Source organism: Mauremys mutica, chromosome 20 (assembly GCF_020497125.1).
Source record: "Mauremys mutica isolate MM-2020 ecotype Southern chromosome 20, ASM2049712v1, whole genome shotgun sequence".
In the NCBI taxonomy this organism is placed as follows: domain Eukaryota; kingdom Metazoa; phylum Chordata; order Testudines; family Geoemydidae; genus Mauremys; species Mauremys mutica.
In genome coordinates this window covers 7,348,703-7,367,807 of record NC_059091.1, presented here as the reverse complement: position 1 = coordinate 7,367,807, position 19,105 = coordinate 7,348,703, and the positions used below count along the sequence as shown (strand labels likewise).

General features: G+C 51.9%; 1 protein-coding gene across 2 annotated transcripts; it reads left to right on the top strand.

Annotated features, from left to right (window-relative positions):
* Window positions 1–4,468: 4,468 nt before the first annotated feature.
* On the top strand, window positions 4,469–13,755 carry ATP5MC2 (ATP synthase membrane subunit c locus 2). 2 transcript variants are annotated; one of them, XM_044995760.1, is made up of 5 exons: window positions 4,469–4,543; window positions 7,347–7,412; window positions 9,969–10,046; window positions 11,375–11,565; window positions 13,481–13,755. In XM_044995760.1, the coding sequence occupies exons 1-5, from the start codon at window positions 4,484–4,486 to the stop codon at window positions 13,593–13,595; spliced, it is 510 nt and encodes a 169-aa protein (XP_044851695.1). In that variant the 5' UTR covers window positions 4,469–4,483; the 3' UTR covers window positions 13,596–13,755. The 2 variants fall into 2 exon arrangements, with proteins under 2 accessions (XP_044851695.1, XP_044851696.1); XM_044995761.1 differs by lacking the exon at window positions 4,469–4,543 and adding an exon at window positions 5,230–5,321.
* Window positions 13,756–19,105: the final 5,350 nt, after the last annotated feature.

Sequence of the window (19,105 nt, the reverse complement as noted above, 5' to 3'; positions counted from 1 at the left end):
CGTCTGTGGCAGGACGAGGCGGAGAATCCCATTTGCCACATGCCTCTCCTGCTCTTTCATGGGAAAAGGACTCTGGCCCCCCAAAGCAGCCTCCAGCCCTCAAAGGCCTGATCCCTGGGCGATACTGTAACAACAGGGAGAAGTTGGGGGGAGGGCAGTTGGCAGCGAGCCACAGTATGGTGGTGTATGGGCTCGGACTGGAGAGCCCCCGGCACAAGAAGGGTTAACAGCTTGCGGGGTGGGGGGGAAAGGCTCATGGGAAAACCCACTGGCGCCCCCTACTGGTCCCATCAGACTTCAAGTACCTGCATGACCCCACCCCCACCTGCATGCCCCTGCCCATGTAACCTCGCCCCTGCCTGCTTGACCCCAGCCCCGCCTGCGGGACCCCACACAGAGGTCACCATTCGGAAGAGTGCACTGCCCCACTCCTGCTGGCATGGGCTGGCACATGGTGCGTGGTGCATGGGAAGTCACACCGGCTTCTGTGGAGGCAGTTAGGGTCCCGATCCCAACGTTGAGCCCGATTCATCCCTGCACTGGGGCAGGAGCCAAGGGGAGGCAGCTGGGGGCAATTCAGCCCCCCATGCAGGGTACAGCAGACGGGGGTATCCCCAGCTTTTACCCTTGTTGCAATGACTCCTCTGGGCCACAGAATAGCCAGAGCATAGCTCTGCCCTGGCCATGCCCCCTCCTGTCCCACCCCACCCTGCCCCGCCCGAGACCCACCCTGGGACGACCCCTGCACCACGAGGCATCTCCAAGCGGGGCAGGAGCAGACATCCCCCCCACACACACTCCTTCCCTGCAGCGGAGCCGCCTTGCTCCCCCTGGTCTCCTTCCTCCCGATTCGCCACGGTGCAGGAGGGAGGCAGCGACATAAAAATGCAGATTCGGGATTGGTATGAAATAACATTCGATATAAATCCCTCTCCTGCGGGTCGCAAGATGAATCGGCCGCATTGAAATTCCACCGCAGTGATAATTAAACTCAGGATCGGCTCTGTGCTAAATTACATTCCTGCAATGCCGCTGCTTCGGGTCCCGGGAAATTGCTCCCAGGGCCTGGAGGAGAGGTTTTATCGCCCACCTGGGTGTGCCTACTGGAGAGGTTTGTTTCCTCCGAGACCGTAAAGCTGCCCCCTTGATTTATCGGCCCCTTCTCCCAAATCCGATTAAATATAGGATTTCTGCAGGATCCCCAGCCCCGCTCCCCGGACCGGCTCCCGCAGAGCACCGGGGCCGAAGCAGGCAGGACAAACAACCCCAGAGAGGGCTGCCAGTCCCCCTGATTTACAGCCCAGCCCTGCTTTATGGGGGCTTCGCATTTTTGCTCTTGCTTTTTTCTATTCCTGCCTCTTGTTGTCCCGCGGGCCATGTCCCCCCTCCTGCTCCCACCTCCCCCGCCTGTAGGAGTCTAGGTACAGGCAGGGCCAGCCGCTGCTGGCGGTGGCCCGTAATTCACCGGCCAAGGCCTGCCAACCTGTTATGGGTTTGTCCTATGTTGGGACGGGATAGGGAGAGTCTGATCTCCCCACCCATGTACCCTATGCTCACGAGCATCAGGGTGGGGGCAGGGAGAGCCCTCTGGAGCGTCTGCTTGAGGAGAGGGGGCTGGGGCAAGTGTTTGGGGGGGCGTGGGCTGGTGTTCTGGGGCACCGTGGACAGTGAGGGGGAGAGGGGTTTCACCCGCTTCTGATTAGGCCTCCTGCCACCTACTCTGCCCAATAAGGTGCCCATCGGGCCACCCCTGCTGGGTTAATGGCTAGAGCAGGAGCCCTGGCAGCTGATGGGGAGAGATGCAGGGGCGGGGAATCAGCTTTGTGGGCATATGGGTGCGGCTTGGATTGCTGGCTGCCCCACCTCCACCCTGGCTGGGAGGTGGGGGATGGAAATCGCAAATATAAAGAGCGCGAGGGAGGGCTTGTAGTAAAGAGACTGGACTGGGGCACAGGATACCTGGGTTCCATCACCATCTCTGCCCCCAGCTCCCCGTGTGTTAGGGTGACCAGATGTCCCGATTTTATAGGGATGGTCCTGATATTTGGGGTTTTTCTTAATTAGGCACCTTTTACCCCCCACCCCGTCCCGATTTTTCACACTTGTCTGGTCACCCTACCATGTGTCCTCTGGGCTGTCACCGAGGGACAGAGCTTCCCAAGTGCTCAGCGTCCAGCACCTCCCATGGTCCCCAATGGGGTTCTGGGAGGGGATTCTCCATTGTTCTCAAGGGGATGCAGATACACACATTCCCCCTCCCCACTCAACTGGGGGTAGGGTGACCAGACAGCAAGTGTGAAAAATCGGGACAGGGGTGCGGGGGTAATAGGAGCCTATATAAGAAAAAGCTCCAAAAATCAGGACTGTCCCTATAAAATCGGGACATCTGGTCACCCTAACTGGGGGTCTCTGTGCAGCACCCAAGACTGGGAAGATGAAAGGGTGCCCCCTGGAGGAGCTGGTGGGAACTGCTCTCAGCCAGTCTGAGGCAGGAGTTGGCTCCCCCTGGTGGAGCTGGTGGGAGCTCCACTTGCAATGGGCTCCATTACTATAGAATAGGAGTGACCTCCGCTGACCCGCCAAGGGACTCAGCTGGGAGCCCTGGAGGTCAGTGCTGGAAGGTGCCAAAGCTGGCTGGGGCTGAGGAACCAGCAGCCATAGTCCAGCCAGGCAGTCCCCAAGCAGAGCCTGCCATAGCCACCGCATGAGATGCCCCAGGCATGGCTGCCCTTGAGGCCTGCAGACAGCTGGGGGTGGGGGGTGGCAGGGAGCCCACCTGGTGGTGGAGAAGGGGGCCAGCTTGGTGGGCCTGGAGACTGGAGTCCTGTATCCCAAGCAGGGGCAGCTTCCCCCCAACACAGTGTGGCTGGGCCGGGGCAGGCAGATCATTCAGCTGCTGGGGCTCTCGGCTCTTAGTGCCCCAGGCACATGTGTCCATGTGTGCCAGGGAGTGAGTGTGGGAGGATTGTTCGTGTGTGTGTATGAGAGATTGAGAGAGAGAGAATGTGCCTCCCTCTGGTGGCCAGAGACCCAGAAGGCATCTAAACCCCTTAACCCTGGAGCTGGGCAAAATGTCCGTAACAACATTTCTTGTTTTTGGTTTGTCTGTTTCATGGTTGCTGAAACGGAAGCTACTTCCCCAAAACCGCAGTATCCCTGGGGAAATCCCTGCTGATTTAGGGGCTCCCTGGTGATTAGTGAGCCCCAGCTTTAGTTGAAGGGGTGAGAGGGGGTGTGTGTGAAATTTTAGCAAAGACCCTCTTTCCCCAGAATGCTCTTTAGGCATCAGAGTTAAACAGGCTGCCAATAAAGCTAAAGGCTGTTCCACACTCTCGGCAGCGTCTTCCCTTCCCCAGGGCCCTAATTCCAGCCTCTCACAACATCATAAACTCACAGGCTGTCCTGTTGCCCCAGGGTCTTCCAGAGAGGTTGAGAGCTGAATTGCTGGTTGAAGTCAAGCAGCTGCCTCCACACTCACTTTGGGCAAAACCAGCCCAGGCCTCTTCCTCCACCAGAAAAACAGGCCATCTGTAAAAGCACTGATTTCCACAGGGATTTTCAACTAGCCAGAGTCAGGAACCACTTTGGTTTCACAAATGTGCCTCTATGCAATATTTAAATGCTAGGGACAAACACAAGGTGCTGGGGAACTTTTATTAGCAGCAATTATGATCTGTATTGTGGTAGAGCTTGGAGGTCCCAGCTGAGACTGGGCTCTATTGGGCTAAGTGCTGCACAGATACAGTCCCTCTACCAAAGACCTTACGAAGCAGACAAAGGGTGGGAGAGGAAACTGAGGCACAGAATAGGGCAGTGACTCAGGGGCAGAGTCAGGAACAAAATCCTGGTGTCTCAACTCCCACCACAGTGCCCTAGCCTCCCAGACCACACTGCCACTAGCAGCTAGAGCCTAGAACAGCAGATAGCCACTGTTCTTGCTAATCATAACAGGAGAAAGAAGGTTGGATTTCAAGAGGGATCTAGCCACCATGAGACTCAGGAATGCAAACAGGGCCAGGGTCCTTTCCAGGCCTCTCAGGTGCAACACCAGCCTCTATCTGCAGTGACACTGACTTTGGGCCCTGAATTTTCACTAATACTTGCAAATGAGTGGCTTGATTTACAGGAATCAGTGAAAGCTGTGGCCACTCTGCACTTGCCAGGACATTTAGGAGCCTAAATAGGAATTTAGGGGTCTAACTTTAACAGTACACCCCAGGTTTTGACATCAGTGACTGGAGTTTGCAGTATGCAGTTCAGAGCACTAGGGGGAGAACTGGAGCACATGCAGGAATGGTGGGTTACAGATAATGGAGGCTTCTGCCATAAAGACTCCATTTATGCAGGGTGTGTAGCACGAAAGCTAGTATTACTTCACCCACCTTGTCTCTATAAAGATGCCATCTCAACCCAAGCAGCAGGCCTGGAAGGGGGGCACAAGGAGGGGTATCTCTGTTGCCCTGATGTGCTCAGCCCTTTCTGCATGGACATGCACAACCTTGCCCTGCTAGGAGCACTTTATCTTGGACTCAAGTTCTGGAGGGTGATTTTACTTTTTTTTACTCTGGTGTTTCTTTTCCCTTTGGATGCACCAGGTTTCGTCACGAGGCCGGTATTGCATGGAATGCTAGATAATCCCCAGAGGAAAATACCCCCTACCTGGGCACTGCTTCCTAAGCTTTAGCTCTGCTGCTGGGCAAATGGCATTATGCAAATGATGCCCGATCCAGCAGATGGCATTGTACTTCCCCACACAGTACCGTCCCTGGATCAGAGCACCGTGCTGCAGCATTAGCCTTGGCAGGACTGCCCTGGCCCGGCAGTTGTCACCATGCCCTCTGCCCTCCTGCAGTATCAACCCAGGTGAGTAAGTGGTGCTGCAACCACCTGCAGTATTGCCTCTGGACCAGTAGGAGGCACTGCATCCACCTGCAGTACTGCCCTGGGTCTGTAGAAGATGCTGCACTCGCCTGCAGTATCCCTCCAGGTCAGTAGGGGGCGCTGCACCCCGTGCTCCTGAGCCTCGGCCAACAGGTGACGCTGCGCTCACCCCTCTGTAGTACCGCTCCATGGCCTGCAGCCGGCGCGTCGCGCTCCTAGAGTACCGCCTCCCGGTCAGCAGGTGGCGCTGTGGCACACAGCACGAGCTGTTCCTGGGACCTGCCTGCCGGGCGGACGCTCTGGGCGCTACCCGCTCCCTCTAATACCCTTCGTTGGCCGCCGAGTTCCGGCCTGCCGCGGACGTCGCTCTCTGGGCCGCGTTGTGGTCCCGCGCATGCGCAGAGACCCTTCTCTCTTTGCCCTTCCTCCTCGAGCACCGGGTAAGGAGGCCCCCGGCGTCCTCGACCCGAGCCGGGCGGCCTGGCCTGGCCTGGCGCGGGGGAGGCCCCTGGTGCTGGGAGCCAGGAGGGGCTGGGGGTGAGGGCGTGGGGGGAGGGGCTGGGGATGTGGGGGAAGGGGGAGAACGTGGGGGGAGGGGCTGGGGTATAGGGGTGAAGGGGGAACGCTGGGGGCGAGGGGGGAGGGGCCGGGGTTGAAAGTGGCAGAGGAGGGCAAAGGTAGGGGTGTGGGGGAAGGGACTGGGGGTGGGTGCCTGGCCTGGCCTGGAGGAGGGGTACTAGGTGGCTGTGTGTTGGGCTAGGCCTGGGATCCTCAGCCCTCTTCATCCCCAGGGCTCCTGTTCTCCCCTGCCTCCTGGTGGCTTGTTGCCTAATGGGTGGCCTTACATTTAACTGTTGGTTGCTGTCAGTGCCTCGGCCTCCTTACAGACCCAGCTGGAGCCTGCGGTGTCTTTAGCCACGTGGTGCCTGAAAACAAGCGTGCCCCCCCCCAATGATAACTAAATCTCAGTCTGCAATTACTCCCCTTCCCCAGCACAGAGCTCCTAGTGGGCTAGGGCAATTGGGACCTGCATGTACCACAGAGGGGAAGCCATGGTTGAGAAGTCAGTGACAAACCCCTGCCAGTTTGTTTTAATTATTCAGCCTCCTATCTGCCAGGGGGGTCTGGTCTCTATCTGTACACTGGAGGTGATACTGACCTACATTGCCATTTTTATTACAGTAGAGTTTCCAGCCAAGACCAGGGCCCAGTTGTCCTGGGTGCCAAAGACACAGCCCCTGCTCTGAAAAGCTTATAGTCTAAACACACAGGATGAGAGGGGCAGTGACTTGCCCAAATTGCTTATGCGATCAGTAGCAGGGCTGGGAGTAGAACTGGAGTCTCTGGGCTCCCAGTCTAGTGCACTACCCACTAGACCACTCTGCTTCTCCCTAATGTCTATCACAAGCTTGAGGATCCTTGGGTGAAAAGTGCTTGGGGCACGCAGAGTATTAATGCACATTGAAAATGACCGTGGGGATCTGAGTGTCACTGACCATTTGTGCAGGAGGTAATGGGCCGTTCCCATCTCTAACTTATTTGACCCTGAGTGTTAGAAGTCTGAGGGAAACTTAATGCAAGTGCTCCTGGAGAATGGTTTGGCTCAACCACATAAGTCCTGGATGAAGGGGGCTCTGCTACTGGGGGCTTGGAAGGAGTCCCAGAACCTGAGGATGGTTCTGGATCAGGGGATGGGGCATGAAGATACTTTGTTGTCTCCTGAGAAACTCCAAAGCTCTTTACAAAAGCAAATGACTTGAGTTTTGCACTCTACACAGAGTAAGTAAATTATATCCCCATACGGGAAAACTGAGACAGAGTGATTTCCCTATGATTGAGTGAGCAGCAGTGGGAAGTAGAACCCAGATGTCCTGAGTCCCAGTCATCTACCAGATCACACAGGACCCTGACGGGTTTTTTCCCATCGTATCTGTGACACTCTCCATTCCAGTATGGTGCCTGTGTTTTAAAGCTCAGTCAAGCTGTGGGTATTGGTCTCTGGTAGCTGAGCTGCCTACCTTATTTGTCAGTCATGGACCAGGACACCATTGTGCTAGGCACTGTACAAACAGAAGAAAGAGCTGATCCCTGTCCAAAGAATCTTACAGTCTAAATACTTGAGGATTTTGTGCTCTGCTTCCATTCCAGGGTCTTCGTCAGTGGCCTGCACTGTTCAACCCCTTGTGGGTTCTCATGGGATTAGCTTTGCACTTTTCTGGTGCGTCTGATATTGTGCAATAAATGATCATACCCCCTTCTCCCAGCTGTTGTCACTTCTTTGTGATGATCCCAGTTATCTGTCGTTATCAATATTATCACTTTGGTAATATTGTTTTGAACTTTTGGCACATTCATTGGGAATCCCACCCACCCACCCCCCTTTGCAGCATGTTTCCATTGCAGTGAATGGTAGAAATTGTGGGGCGATGTGGATTCCTAATGTGGTGTTTTGGTTTCTCTTCCAGTTTTGTGACCCCCTGCTGTCCCCGAACATGTATGCCTGTGCAAAATTCGTCTCTGCTCCTGCCCTAGTGAGTAGCGGAAAATCCCATTTTTTTAATCCATTCTAATAGTAGGCATTTCTGCAATACTTTTTCAACATACTAGCTAATCTTCACAATCCCCTGCCACATAGGTAAGTGCTATCTCCATTGTCTAGACAGGGAAGTGAGACACAGGTGCCTGCAGTCTCCCATGAAGTGAGCGGCAAAGCTAGGAATAGAACTCAGGAGCCCTGACTCCCAGTCTTGTTCTCCTAGGACATTCTGCCTCTAGGGGAGTGTGTTTGAAAACAAGTAGATTTCACATCAGTCTGTATCTGCTTAAAGTAAGGGTGGCTAAAGCATGGCCCATATGCTGCATGGCCAGCCTCATTTTCAGTATGGAGGTGAGGACTGTGGGTATTACTGATGCTGTGCATGCTGGGAATTGTAGTCACCACAGACCACACTTCAGTATCAAAGATGAGGGTAGCTGCTGTCTACATCTTATCCAAAATGGATGGGGCTCTTAGCCAGTTACCAATGAATGCCTCGGCACTCTAGTAACCTTTTCCTATTTGCTACTAATTAGCTGGGTGGCGTTTCCTGTCTCTGGAGGTGTAATAAAACTTCCTTCTAAGCTAAGCTGCCATGTTGGGGATGCCAGCCCATTAGACTTGTAACTGGCTGCTGGCTTTCAGTAACCCTGCCCTGGTGCCAGTCTGCCTGCCCTCAGGGCCCGCACGTCAGGACTTGGTTATTCCCACAACATGCTTCAGAGATTCTGTAGTGTCAAGGGATCCCTAATCATGCCTCAAGCTCTGCTCCACCCAAGGCTGTGGCACATCTCAGACGCTTTTGTCTACATTGACCCACAGAGCTATGTTGTGGAGACCTCCTCCCCTGCCACAGTGCCCTACTGTAGGTGGGCCCTGCTTAGCTATATGCTTCACCCTGGCTTCAGTCGCCTGACACTAAGTGAATCCCTGCTCTGATCTGCTGAGTTCAGTCCAGATGTCTACAACAAATATGGCCGCCCCAGCCTCCTGTTCCCTCAGTTCGTAGGTGGGGAGGGAAACAGTGATTAACTGGAGGTGCTTCCTGCTAACTCTGTGCTAGCCTGGCCCGGAGTGGCAAGTGCCAGCAATAAGGTGATCCCATGGTAAATGGGAGGCACTCTCCATTTACCATCTAAGTGTGTAGAGTCTCAGGGCTTGTCTACACTTAGCAGGGGATCCACCTGTGGTGATCGATGCATCGGTGGTCAATTTAGTGGATCTAGTGAAGACCCGCTAAATTGACCACAGATCGCTCTCCCATCAACTCCTGTACTCCACGGGATTGAGAAGAGTAAGGGGAGTCAATGGAGGACGTTGTGTAGTGTGGACCCCACGGTAAGTAGATCTAAGCTGCGTCGACTTGAGTTACGCTATTCATGTAACTCAAATTGCATAGCTTAGATTGACTTTTCCCTGTACTTTAGACAAGACCTCAGTAAAAGAGGGTTGGCTCTTGGATGGTGCGTGTCTGCCCTGGGGTAAGTTACTGTCCCCTGTGTTTCCCAGTTCAGTTCCTCTCTCCTCCCTTCTGTGTTAGTCTTGTGTTGGGGTTCCAGTAGGGCATAAATTCACATTGACTGTGGCTGGTTTCAAGGTAATGGTTACTCGCTGTCCTAGTTATTCCGCCAGCTCCAGGGGCAAGAGTGATCAGGATTACCGTCCATGATGGACTGTCCTGGGCCATACTGGTCCATGAAGAGGCAGCATTTGGTAACCTTCATCCTTTGTGTTGCCTTCGCATGGACTGTGCTGTGGGAACGCGCAGAGGCTTGAGAACAGTGCTTAGTTTGTGCCAGTTCATAGCCCCGGCACCTCTGGGCTTAGCAGTTCATAGCCCCGGCACCTCTGGGCTTGCCACATCAGTTATGAAAGTAAAAAAAAATTGCTTGAGCCCTGGCAACTCTTTCATTACAAATTAAGCCCCGCTTGGGAATAAGTTTGGTTTGGAACGTATTAAAACAGGAAGTGGCAACACAGTGCTGCTACCAAGTGTGTGGATTCCTGCTGCCCTTGGGGAAAGTGCTACCTTTCCTCTGCCCCCATGGCAGAGACATGGAGTGCCACATTCAGCCATGGACTCAATGGCCGTTGCTTCCACTTATGCCAGAGCTGGATTTAACTCAGAGAACTGCGGCAGGGCATTCATGGCCTGACTTCTGAAGGTACGCAGCCCCTTCCAGGATCAGGCTGTCCACCCCGCCACCGGAGGGACCTTCATGCGGATGAACTGCAGAAGACATCCCGTCTTGACTCTTGGAGCAACAGCTGCTCTGGTGTCCCTGACAATAATTCAGTCACTCCGCATTGGGCCAGCCCCAGCTAACAACTGGGGGAGAGCCTGGCACACTTTAGGCGCTATGTAAATGCTGCCGCCCCATGCAGAGCTGCAAGGTGGGGGAAATACTGCTCCAGTTCTTTTCCACTCTCAGCATAACTGATCTGACAGATTATTGCAGGAAGCTGGCACTGGGTATCTGGTATGGATTGTATTGCACTGCCTCTCTGGGCAGAGCGGCTCCGTCTGAATGACTACTTTGTCTGTCTGCAGGTGAGGAACAGCTCGAGGCTGCTGTGCAGACCAGTCTCTGCCTCCCTGCTGAGCAGGCCTGAGGCCAGGACAGATGAGGTAAAATGCTGAGCTTGGACCATGAAAGTGGAGAGGATCTTCAGAGCTTGAATTGACTTAAACATTGGGCCCAGCAGGGGGCGTACAGAGCAAACATTCCACTCCATAGCAGTCTTTGACTAGAGCGAAGCTGGGGGGTGGGAATCCCTGCTGGGTGAGGAGGCTCAGCTGGGCTGGCTTGCTCTCTCAGGCTTCTGGGCTTAATCACTCAGGGGAGAATCATAAAGCAAGAGGAAAATCTGGGCAACAGAAGAAAGCATGTTAACAGTGCTGCAAGCTCTCCCTGTGGAAAGGGATCGGGGATTCAGTAGGAGGTGCTCTTCCTTACAAGTCAACTCTGAACCGATCCCCCAGCATGGGACTGGAGGGCGCAGTGCTGCTGCAAGCTGTATTTCAGATTAGGTGTAACAGTGAGCTCGGGATCCTCTGGCACATGCAAGGAGGTTAGCCCTGGAGTCCCAGCCAGCTCTCAACGTGTAATTAGTCTGCTCCCACAAATTCCTCATGTGGGCCCAACTGAGAAGTCACTTCCTGACCAGAAGTATTCTACACGGCTAAACGGCTGCCAAATTCCACCCCAGCCATGGCTGCAGTTCAGCGGTGGGTAAAGAACTTCACAGAAGGATCATGTATTAGAATTAAAATGTGTAAAGCACTTTGGGATCCTTCATGTGAAAGGCGCTATAGAAATGAGGGGGAGGGGGCGGTGCAGCAGGAGCATTAGACTGCTGTAAGCTCAATATCTCAGGAATGCTAGGCCAGTGCTTTATAATGCTGGAAATCCAGCTCGACGGTCGTTTTAAGGCATTCATTGCCAGGCCTAGCAAGTCACAGGGCCTTCACTTACTAAAACCCCAGGGAGATCAGAATTGCCCATCCATATGGGGAAACTGAGGCACCAAAGTGAAGCAATTTGTCTGAGGTTACAAGGGGTCTGTGAGAGCTGAATTTAAGTGGCTCCCAGTTCTGTGGCTCACTGCATTGATTATGCCCCTCTCTTTAGCCTAACTCACAACCTCGCCCGACGAAGTGGGTATTCACCCACGAAAGCTCATGCTTCAAAACGTCTGTTAGTCTATAAGGTGCCACAGGACTCTTTGCTGCTTTTACAGATCCAGACTAACACGGCTACCCCTCTGATACTTCACCCCTCTAGAGGCCCATGAAGTCAGTTCTCCAGGCCATGCGGGAAACTTGGGTTCTTGTGGTCCTTAGTCCGCTCAGGGCAGATGTTTCCATGGCCATGCCCTGGTAGAGAGCTGGCAAAAAACACTTGTAGCGCTCCATCTCCAGCTGAACCTCACTCTCATCCCTTCAACTCATCCTAGCTCGGCTCCACCCCAGCACCCCAGAATGCCCTCTTCCAAGCTGTGCGCCGGGAGGTCCACACCAGCTCCATCTCCCGGGACATTGACACCGCGGCGAAGTTCATCGGTGCTGGTGCTGCCACCGTTGGGGTAGCCGGCTCTGGTGCTGGCATTGGAACCGTATTCGGCAGCCTCATTATTGGCTATGCCAGGTAAGGAATGAGCCAATATCGGTTAGCGCTTCCCCTGCTTTAACCCTGTCCCCTGGCTTGGTTACAGCTGGTGCAGGCAGGGCCTGGGATAGGGGTCTCAAGCAGGGGCTTTGGAGCTGTGCTCTGGCTCCGCTCCAGCTCCAGGCAAAAACCTGCTGCTCCGCGCTCCAGCTCCGGGCTCCGCTCAAAAGCCCTGGTATCAAGCAGACCATGGGCCAAATCTGGACCGCCAGATGCTTTTGAACGGACTCCAAAATCTTCTTATCATTATTGATTTTTTTATTACTTTCTCTGGAGTCTGGACTTAGTTATACCTTGACCAAGCAATTTGGACCGTGACAAAAAATAATTGACTACGTGTGGCTAGGACTTCCCAGCACGAGCCTCAGAGCCGGGGTGCAAGTGAAAGCAAGACCCATCAGAGCAGTTGTAAGGGAAAGGCTGTTAAGAGTGAACTCAATCTCCTGCTCTTCCTGTGCATCCATGTGGGACTTGGATTCTTTAAGCTGTCCTGTGCAGCGTCCGCCTGTTAAGATGGCAGCTCCTTATGCGATAGGCCTCTTTAAAAGGAGTAGCGATGGATTCCTTTGAACCTGGACACAGTGCCTAGTCTGTTACAGTCCTGTGGCCAGTGCTCTTGGCTCTCAGTGGAAGGGACCGTAAACTGTCCATGAGGAGCATTTCTAAATCGGTCTGACTAATCCTTTGTATAAGCAGGAGATTTGGGGTAGGAACAGGACAGCTGAGGACTCTTCCTGAGCATCAAGCCCTTCCTGTCTAGGGCACGGATTCAGATCCAGCCTGAAATCTGCCACCGTCTGTGGGTCAAATGAATCTGGTGGGTTTCAAGCTCATCCTTTATGGGTGAGAATGCCCCCTTTCCAACCAGTTCTAGTGGATGCTTTTGAGTGGGCCGTGGAAGCCAAACTTCCGCTAGAGGGGTCGTGGGCAGGATGGGGCATGCTGTAGGGCAGTGCTTCTCAAGCTATCTGATGTGGGGGACCGGCAGTTTTTTTTCCCCAATGTGCTAGGGACCGGTGCCATATTATTATCCTATTCAATGCTTTTATGAGGAAACTCGCTGCGGACCAGCACCAGTCCGCGGACCACCACTTTGAGAAGCACTGCTGTAGGGGACAGTGGGAAAGCTTGCCCTGGCACTGTCCCCTGCTGTGCCTCTACTGCGGAGTCTCCAGAGCTGGCAGCCTGGTGCTGAGTTCTCCTCTCCTCAGCAACATGGGCTGGCCCAAGGAGCCTGTTGGTGGCTCTGAAACAAAGTGGGATTTTCCCACTTCCTCCTGCTGTGGGGCGCTCTCTAGTGATCAGGGTGGGTTTTGGTTTCTTACCCTAAACCCATAACACTGGGGATTTTTGTCAGCTCTACGTGCTAATCCCAATGCTGTTGCCCAGCCCTGAGAAAGCAGGGGACAGGTGTAGGCATCAAGTCAGGCTTCTTTCAGACCATCACACACCTGTCAGATACATGAATTTGGGACTCTTGAATGTAAAGACCCCTCTGGAGTGAATCTAGGGCTCACCCATCTGGGAACTCCACTGTAGCCAGCAATCACTATAGTGCCCCCTGGTGGGAGAGGCTAGGACTGCACTAGTCTGAACACTCCCAGGCAGTTTTATGGTATGGGAGATCTGGGACTTTCCTGACCTTCCCACGACTCTGCGTTGTAGTGGTTTCTCCCTCTGGCCAAGAGGACTGTGCCTGGCTCCCTTTGAGACTGTCCTGGGGATCAGCCAGAGGGGTTGATCAAGAGCAAAGAATCTCATGGACCATTAGGAGCTGGCAATGCACATTGGTGTATCTGACTCTTGGGCTGCCGTGCCCAGCCCGGCAGCCTGGGGGATGCTCACTATGCTCCTACGTGCTTCACTGACTGGTGCTTTCTTCCTCCCCTCATAGAAACCCTTCCCTGAAACAGCAGCTGTTCTCCTACGCCATCCTGGGCTTTGCACTCTCCGAGGCCATGGGGCTCTTCTGCCTGATGGTGGCTTTCCTCATCCTCTTCGCCATGTGATGGAGCCAGCTTCCTGCTGAGTGTGCCTCCTGTGTCTAGTCTATCGTGAGCGGTTGTGAATGTCCTAATGCAGGTGGGGGTATCCCTGCCTCCTAACCAAATCTGTCTGGCCTGGCCCTGACTGAGGGAAGGTGAATAAATACTGTATTGATATACAGAATGCAGGTGCTTGGTGTGTTCTTGGCATACAGGGAGCCAGTTTGGCCTTTTCCTCTATGTGTGTGCACTAGGGTGACCAGACGGCAAGTGTGAAAAATTGGGATGGGGGTGAGGGGTAATAGGAGCCTATATAAGAAAAACCCAAAAATCAGGACTGTCCCTATAAAATCGGGACATCTGGTCACCCTAGTGTGCACCCACCGGCTAGCTGATGATACTTGTACCTGCAGCCATGCTGCCTAGGGCTGTGCTCTGGGTAGACCTTGGTAAGATAAGGAGGGCAAGGCCTTGCCCCTGGGGGAGCTTTTGGGTGCTGCAGGACTTGGGATGGGTGACTCAATAGGGGGCGTGCTCTCCTCCCAGAGTGGTGGTGGGTGCTGGTGAGCTTCAGGAAGTAACATCTGAGGTTCTGACCATCTGTGGCCAAGTTCCCAGGCTGCTTTCCCACTAGTCTGTGTATCTAATCCTTGTGTTCTGGCCAAATTCCAGCTCTAGTCTTCTTCAGGCTGACACAGCAATCCCTTCAGTCCCAGGCACCTCCCCCCACCTCCGCAGTCCAGAACAATCACCATAAACAAAGATTAAAGTTGTTCTTTGTTCTTATTAGGATGTGCCCATTAGGGAAGAGAGGGCATTCCCAGACTCTGGCCTCTCGCAACACTTGGGCTCTGAAAGCCAAGCTGGGTTTTCTCTGCCTCTGACATCACAGTGGATAAGAAAGGGTCCACAGTACGAATGGCGGGGCCAGGGTGACGCTGCTCTGCATCTATCCATCCTTCTGATGCCAGTAGGTGCCAGTCTGTGGAAACCTAGTGAAATACCTCGGTCTAGGGAAAGGTCTCCATAACTGGTGCAGAGAGGCCTTTGCCTAATACATCCCTGGAAAGAATCGAATACAAAGCAGTGATGCTAGGAATTGCAGTTGCTCTAGCTCAGTTGCTAGAGGCCTGTGCTCTAGTTCCACTCCCTGGGCTAAGTTCTGTGACCTGTTATGAGGCTCCCCCTGTCTCTGGGGTCTTCACAGCACCTAAATGTTGGGGGAAGGCAACTCAGCCTCTTAACCTGCTTCAAGGAAGCAGCCACTCTGAAATGAAATCCATCTGCATGGCCACAGGGACTGTCTGACAGCAGAAGCCCAGTGCTATAGCCTAGCCCCTAGAGGATACTCAAAGCTTAAATCAAGTTAGCATAGAGAGAGTGTATTCAAAATGCCTAGCCAGAGGGCGCTGGCATGCCTCATTGGCTATGCTGTGATAGTCCACTCTGGGGCACTGGAGTGCTTAAGGCTATGTCTACACTGGCAATTGAATGGAAAAACTTTTGTCTTTCAGAGGTGTTAACACTCCCTGAACCCTTCCCCCCCTCTCAAAAGACAAAGTTTTGCCACAACAAGTGCCAGTGTGAACAGTGCGTTGTCAAATGCTGCTCGTTGAGAGTAGAAGTCTTTTGTCAGCGGAAGAGCTGACAAACAGTGGCTGCACTGCGTGACTTTTAGCAGCACAGCCATGGCGCTAAAAGCTGTGTAGTGTAGACATAGCCAAAGACTGGGCATCAGGCAGAGCTCAGCCAGCAGGGATGATCCTGGCCCCAAACTTGGTGCTTTCCAAACATACACACAAGCAAGTTTTCTGTCTCTGAAGAGCTTGTCTTGATATGACACACAGCAGCCAACAGGAAGAGCTCAGTCCAAAATCCACAGCGAAGGAGAATCTATAGGAGGCTGTTCCCACTGTGGGGGCTGCAATGAAGCAGGTAGAAGAGGATCTGGGGTGATGTCAGGCAGTGACACTAGCCTTTCCTGGGCCCAGGGATTTCCCTAGACCCCCCCGAATTTCCCCAACACCCCCCCACTTTCATGCAATGTTGCCAATTTAGTTGTTGGTTGCAAATTTGAATTTAAATTCAAACATTAATACACACTTTAAAAGCATACACAGTATGCGAGAAAATACTTGGACCTGAGAAAGCAGAATGGGTTTGAAAAGTATGAACAAAGACTGGCTTCCTCATGCAGCTGTTACTTATGACCATGTCGGCACATTCGTTTCGGCAATGTTGGCCTACCTTATCATTTAAAATTATGATTTGTAAGCAAGGTCTAAAAGAGCTCTCCCCTGACAGCTAGTGATTAGCCAGTGGAGGGCGGAAAGGCTTCAGGACCAGATTGTGTTTACATGAACTCACCTACTCTGCCTAGGTATCCGGCAGACAGAGCTGTGCTGCCCAACTGATCAACTTTGGCTGGTGTTGGGTTACAAATCACTGAAGTATTAAATGTGGGGGTCATGAAATGTTGTTCTCCTTATTGTGTGAGTAAAGGGCAGCCGAACTGTGCTTAGCCTGACTGAATGAGGGGGCCTCCCTCTGTGCTTAATTTGTGCTAGGCTGAGCCCCGGCACCTCTGGGCTTGGCAGTTCAGAGCCCCGGCACCTCTGGGCTTACCATATCAGTTATGAAAGGAACAAACTTACTTGAGCCCCAGCACCTTTTTCATTACAAATTAAGCACTGGTCACGCTCAACTGAACTGCACTTCCTAAGCAGGATGTTTGGATGCCATATCCTAGTGAGGAGAGGGTGGGTGGGGCACAGGTGTTTTGCTTGGTGGTGTGGACTCCGTCTAAGTCTCAGGCACTATTTGACCTGTCCCTTCCTCTCCTGTTTAGAGAGAGAGAGATGATTAGGCTTCATAGGGAGTCTTTTGGCTTGTTAAGTGACCACTAGAGCTGAAGGGCTTGGCTACACTTACAAATTTGCAGCGCTACAAAGCGCCAGTGTAGTCAAAGCCCCAGCGCTGGGAGCCGCGCTCCCAGCGCTGTCCGTTATTCCCCACAGGGAAGTGGAGTACGGACAGCGCTGGGAGAGTTTTCTCCCAGCGCTGGTGCTTTGATTACACTTAGCGCTTCAAAGCGCTGCCGCGGCAGCGCTGCCGCAGCAGCGCTTTGAAATGCAAGTGTAGCCAAAGCCAGGAAATCACTGATCATCAGATCTAAGTGCTTAGACAGCATGCTGCTGCAGGACAGCATTTCTGTGGAAGAGATGGCCCAGCCGGCACTCGCTGTGAGGTTCCCCCACTGAGAGCTGAAATCACTGAGAGCTGGGTGGAACCTCGAGAGACCGACTCTCAGAGGTCACAGTTCCAGGTGGCAGCAGAAGGTAACAGTGCAGGGCCGTTGGGGCGGAGTAATAGAGTGAACGGTGGCACGACAAACAGCGGCCAGAGCATTGGACTATGTTTTAGTGACTTCGCTCCAGAATGCTAGATTTGTGACTGGGAAACGCATATAAATCTACGTTTCGTAGTAGGCCAAGATTTTTAAAATGCATTATTTGCCAAGGTCATTATCTCACATAGTCGCTATCTCAAGAGGTCATTATGTTGGGGAGTTTCTGCACTAAACTTTTTTATTATTATAATTATTTTTTATGTAAGAATGGCATATTGGGTCAGACCAATGGTCCATCTATCCCAGTATCCTGTCTTCCGACAGTGACTATTCCAGGTGCTTCAGAGGGAATGAACAGAACAGGGAATCATCAAGTGATCCGTCCCCTGTCATCCACTCCCAGCTTCTGGCGAACAGAGGCTAGGGGCACTCAGAGCATTGTGTTGCATCCCTGCCAATCCTGGCTAATAGGCATTGATGGACCTAACCTCCATGAACTTATCTAGTTCTTTTTTGAACCCTGTTATAATTTAAGAAATACTTCCTTTTGTTTGTTTTAAACTTGCTGCCTATTAATTTCATTGGGTGACCCCTGATTCTTGCGTTAGGTGAAGGGGTAAATAACACTTCCTTATTCATTTTCTCACACCAGTAAGATTTTATAAGCCTCTATCATATCCCCTCTTAGTCGTCTCTTTTCAAAGCTGAAAAGTCCCAATCTTTTTAATCTCTCTTCATATGGAATCTGTTCTGTACCCCTAATCATTTTTGTTGCTCTTCTCTGAATGTTTTCCAATTCCAATATATCTTTTTTGAGATGGGGTGACCAGAACTGCACACAGTATTCAAGATGTGGGCATGTCATGGATTTATATAGTAAAAGTGGAAGAGTTTGGTTTGCCAGACTGATCAGTTGAGCCAATACTGACAACCTGTATGAAAAGGCTGCAAAACACCATGCCTCTGGACTGCATCAACATGCAGAAAGCCTTATAAACCAGTCACTGTCAAAGCCAATTTTAGAAGAACTTAATGAGGCTGTTAAGAATGCTGGAGACACAACTCAGTTTATGTGAACCAACTTGGCTGTTGCAGCATACTTTCTATTTAAGCAAGAGATACCGCGCACTACAAACTGAAGGCCAATGTTAAGTGCATTGTCACTTGTTAATCCTAAAGTTGGACACTGGTTTCCAACAAGACTGGCAAATGCTCACTGTCTTTCTGAAAAAACTCAGCTGACTCTCTAGAAGCAAGCCATGCACTCAGCAGTTGAAAAAGTGAAGAACTCTCTCACCATATTCAAAATATGTGCATACATGGCTGATGAATGCACCAATGCAAATAGGCATCAAGTATTAAGTCATTGCGTATGTTATCTTGATGTCCGTGGTAGGCCAGTAGATGCATTCTAGATGTTCAGGTTATAGAAGACACATAAGCTGCATCTGTGACATCTTAGAAGAGTTAAATGCTTGTAAATTGAACCCCAAACAGATGGCTGCTTGTGCATTTGATGGAGCTACAAACTTCTCTGGAAGACATAGTGGAATCAAAGCTTTGCTCAGAGAAAAGTGTAACCCTAATCTCTCCTATACACACACTGCAGAGGCCATCTACTCCAGCTAGCGCTAGTACAAGCTGCAGAATCTTCAAAAGACATTAAAAAGCCATAAATGTAATGGCTTTTTTATACTTTTTTTCAGCAAGAGTCCAAAAGGACTGAACGTCTTGGAAACAAACAGAAGATACGCTGGGATTGAAGTTCAAATTAGTCCAACCTGGGAAAACCTGCTGGCTTTCTCATGAGTGATTCTTGGCTGTTGTCTTAAAATTACTGCAGCTGTTATTACTGGCTTTGGAAAGTATCCACCAAGATAGGGCAGATCTACGTAATGAGGCTGGTGGACTACTTTTTGTTACTAAGTTGAGAGAAGTCTACTGCCATTCTCTCACTTGTAAGTCTACTGTTGAAACCACTTGGGTCATTAAACAATGTCATCCAGGCATCTGCTATGACAGTAGTAGATCTTTTTCCAGCAATAGAAGCTACCCTTGGATCTATCAGAGATATCCATTGAAAATGTACTGGAAGAAGCAAAGACTTCAGTCCAAAAGTTGACTAATGAAGGTACTTATATTGACTCCTTAAGTGAAGAGGACAAGAAGTGTTTGTTAAGCCAGC

Excerpts from the sequence above, each read along its gene's own strand:
- ATP5MC2 (XM_044995760.1), top strand. The coding sequence starts at position 4,484 with ATGGACATGCACAACCTTGCCCTGCTAGGAGCACTTTATCTTGGACTC. Across the intron at positions 4,544-7,346 it reads TTGGACTCAAGTTCTGGAGG|TTTTGTGACCCCCTGCTGTC; the intron begins GTGATTTTACTT and ends TTTCTCTTCCAG. Across the intron at positions 11,566-13,480 it reads CTCATTATTGGCTATGCCAG|AAACCCTTCCCTGAAACAGC; the intron begins GTAAGGAATGAG and ends CTCCCCTCATAG.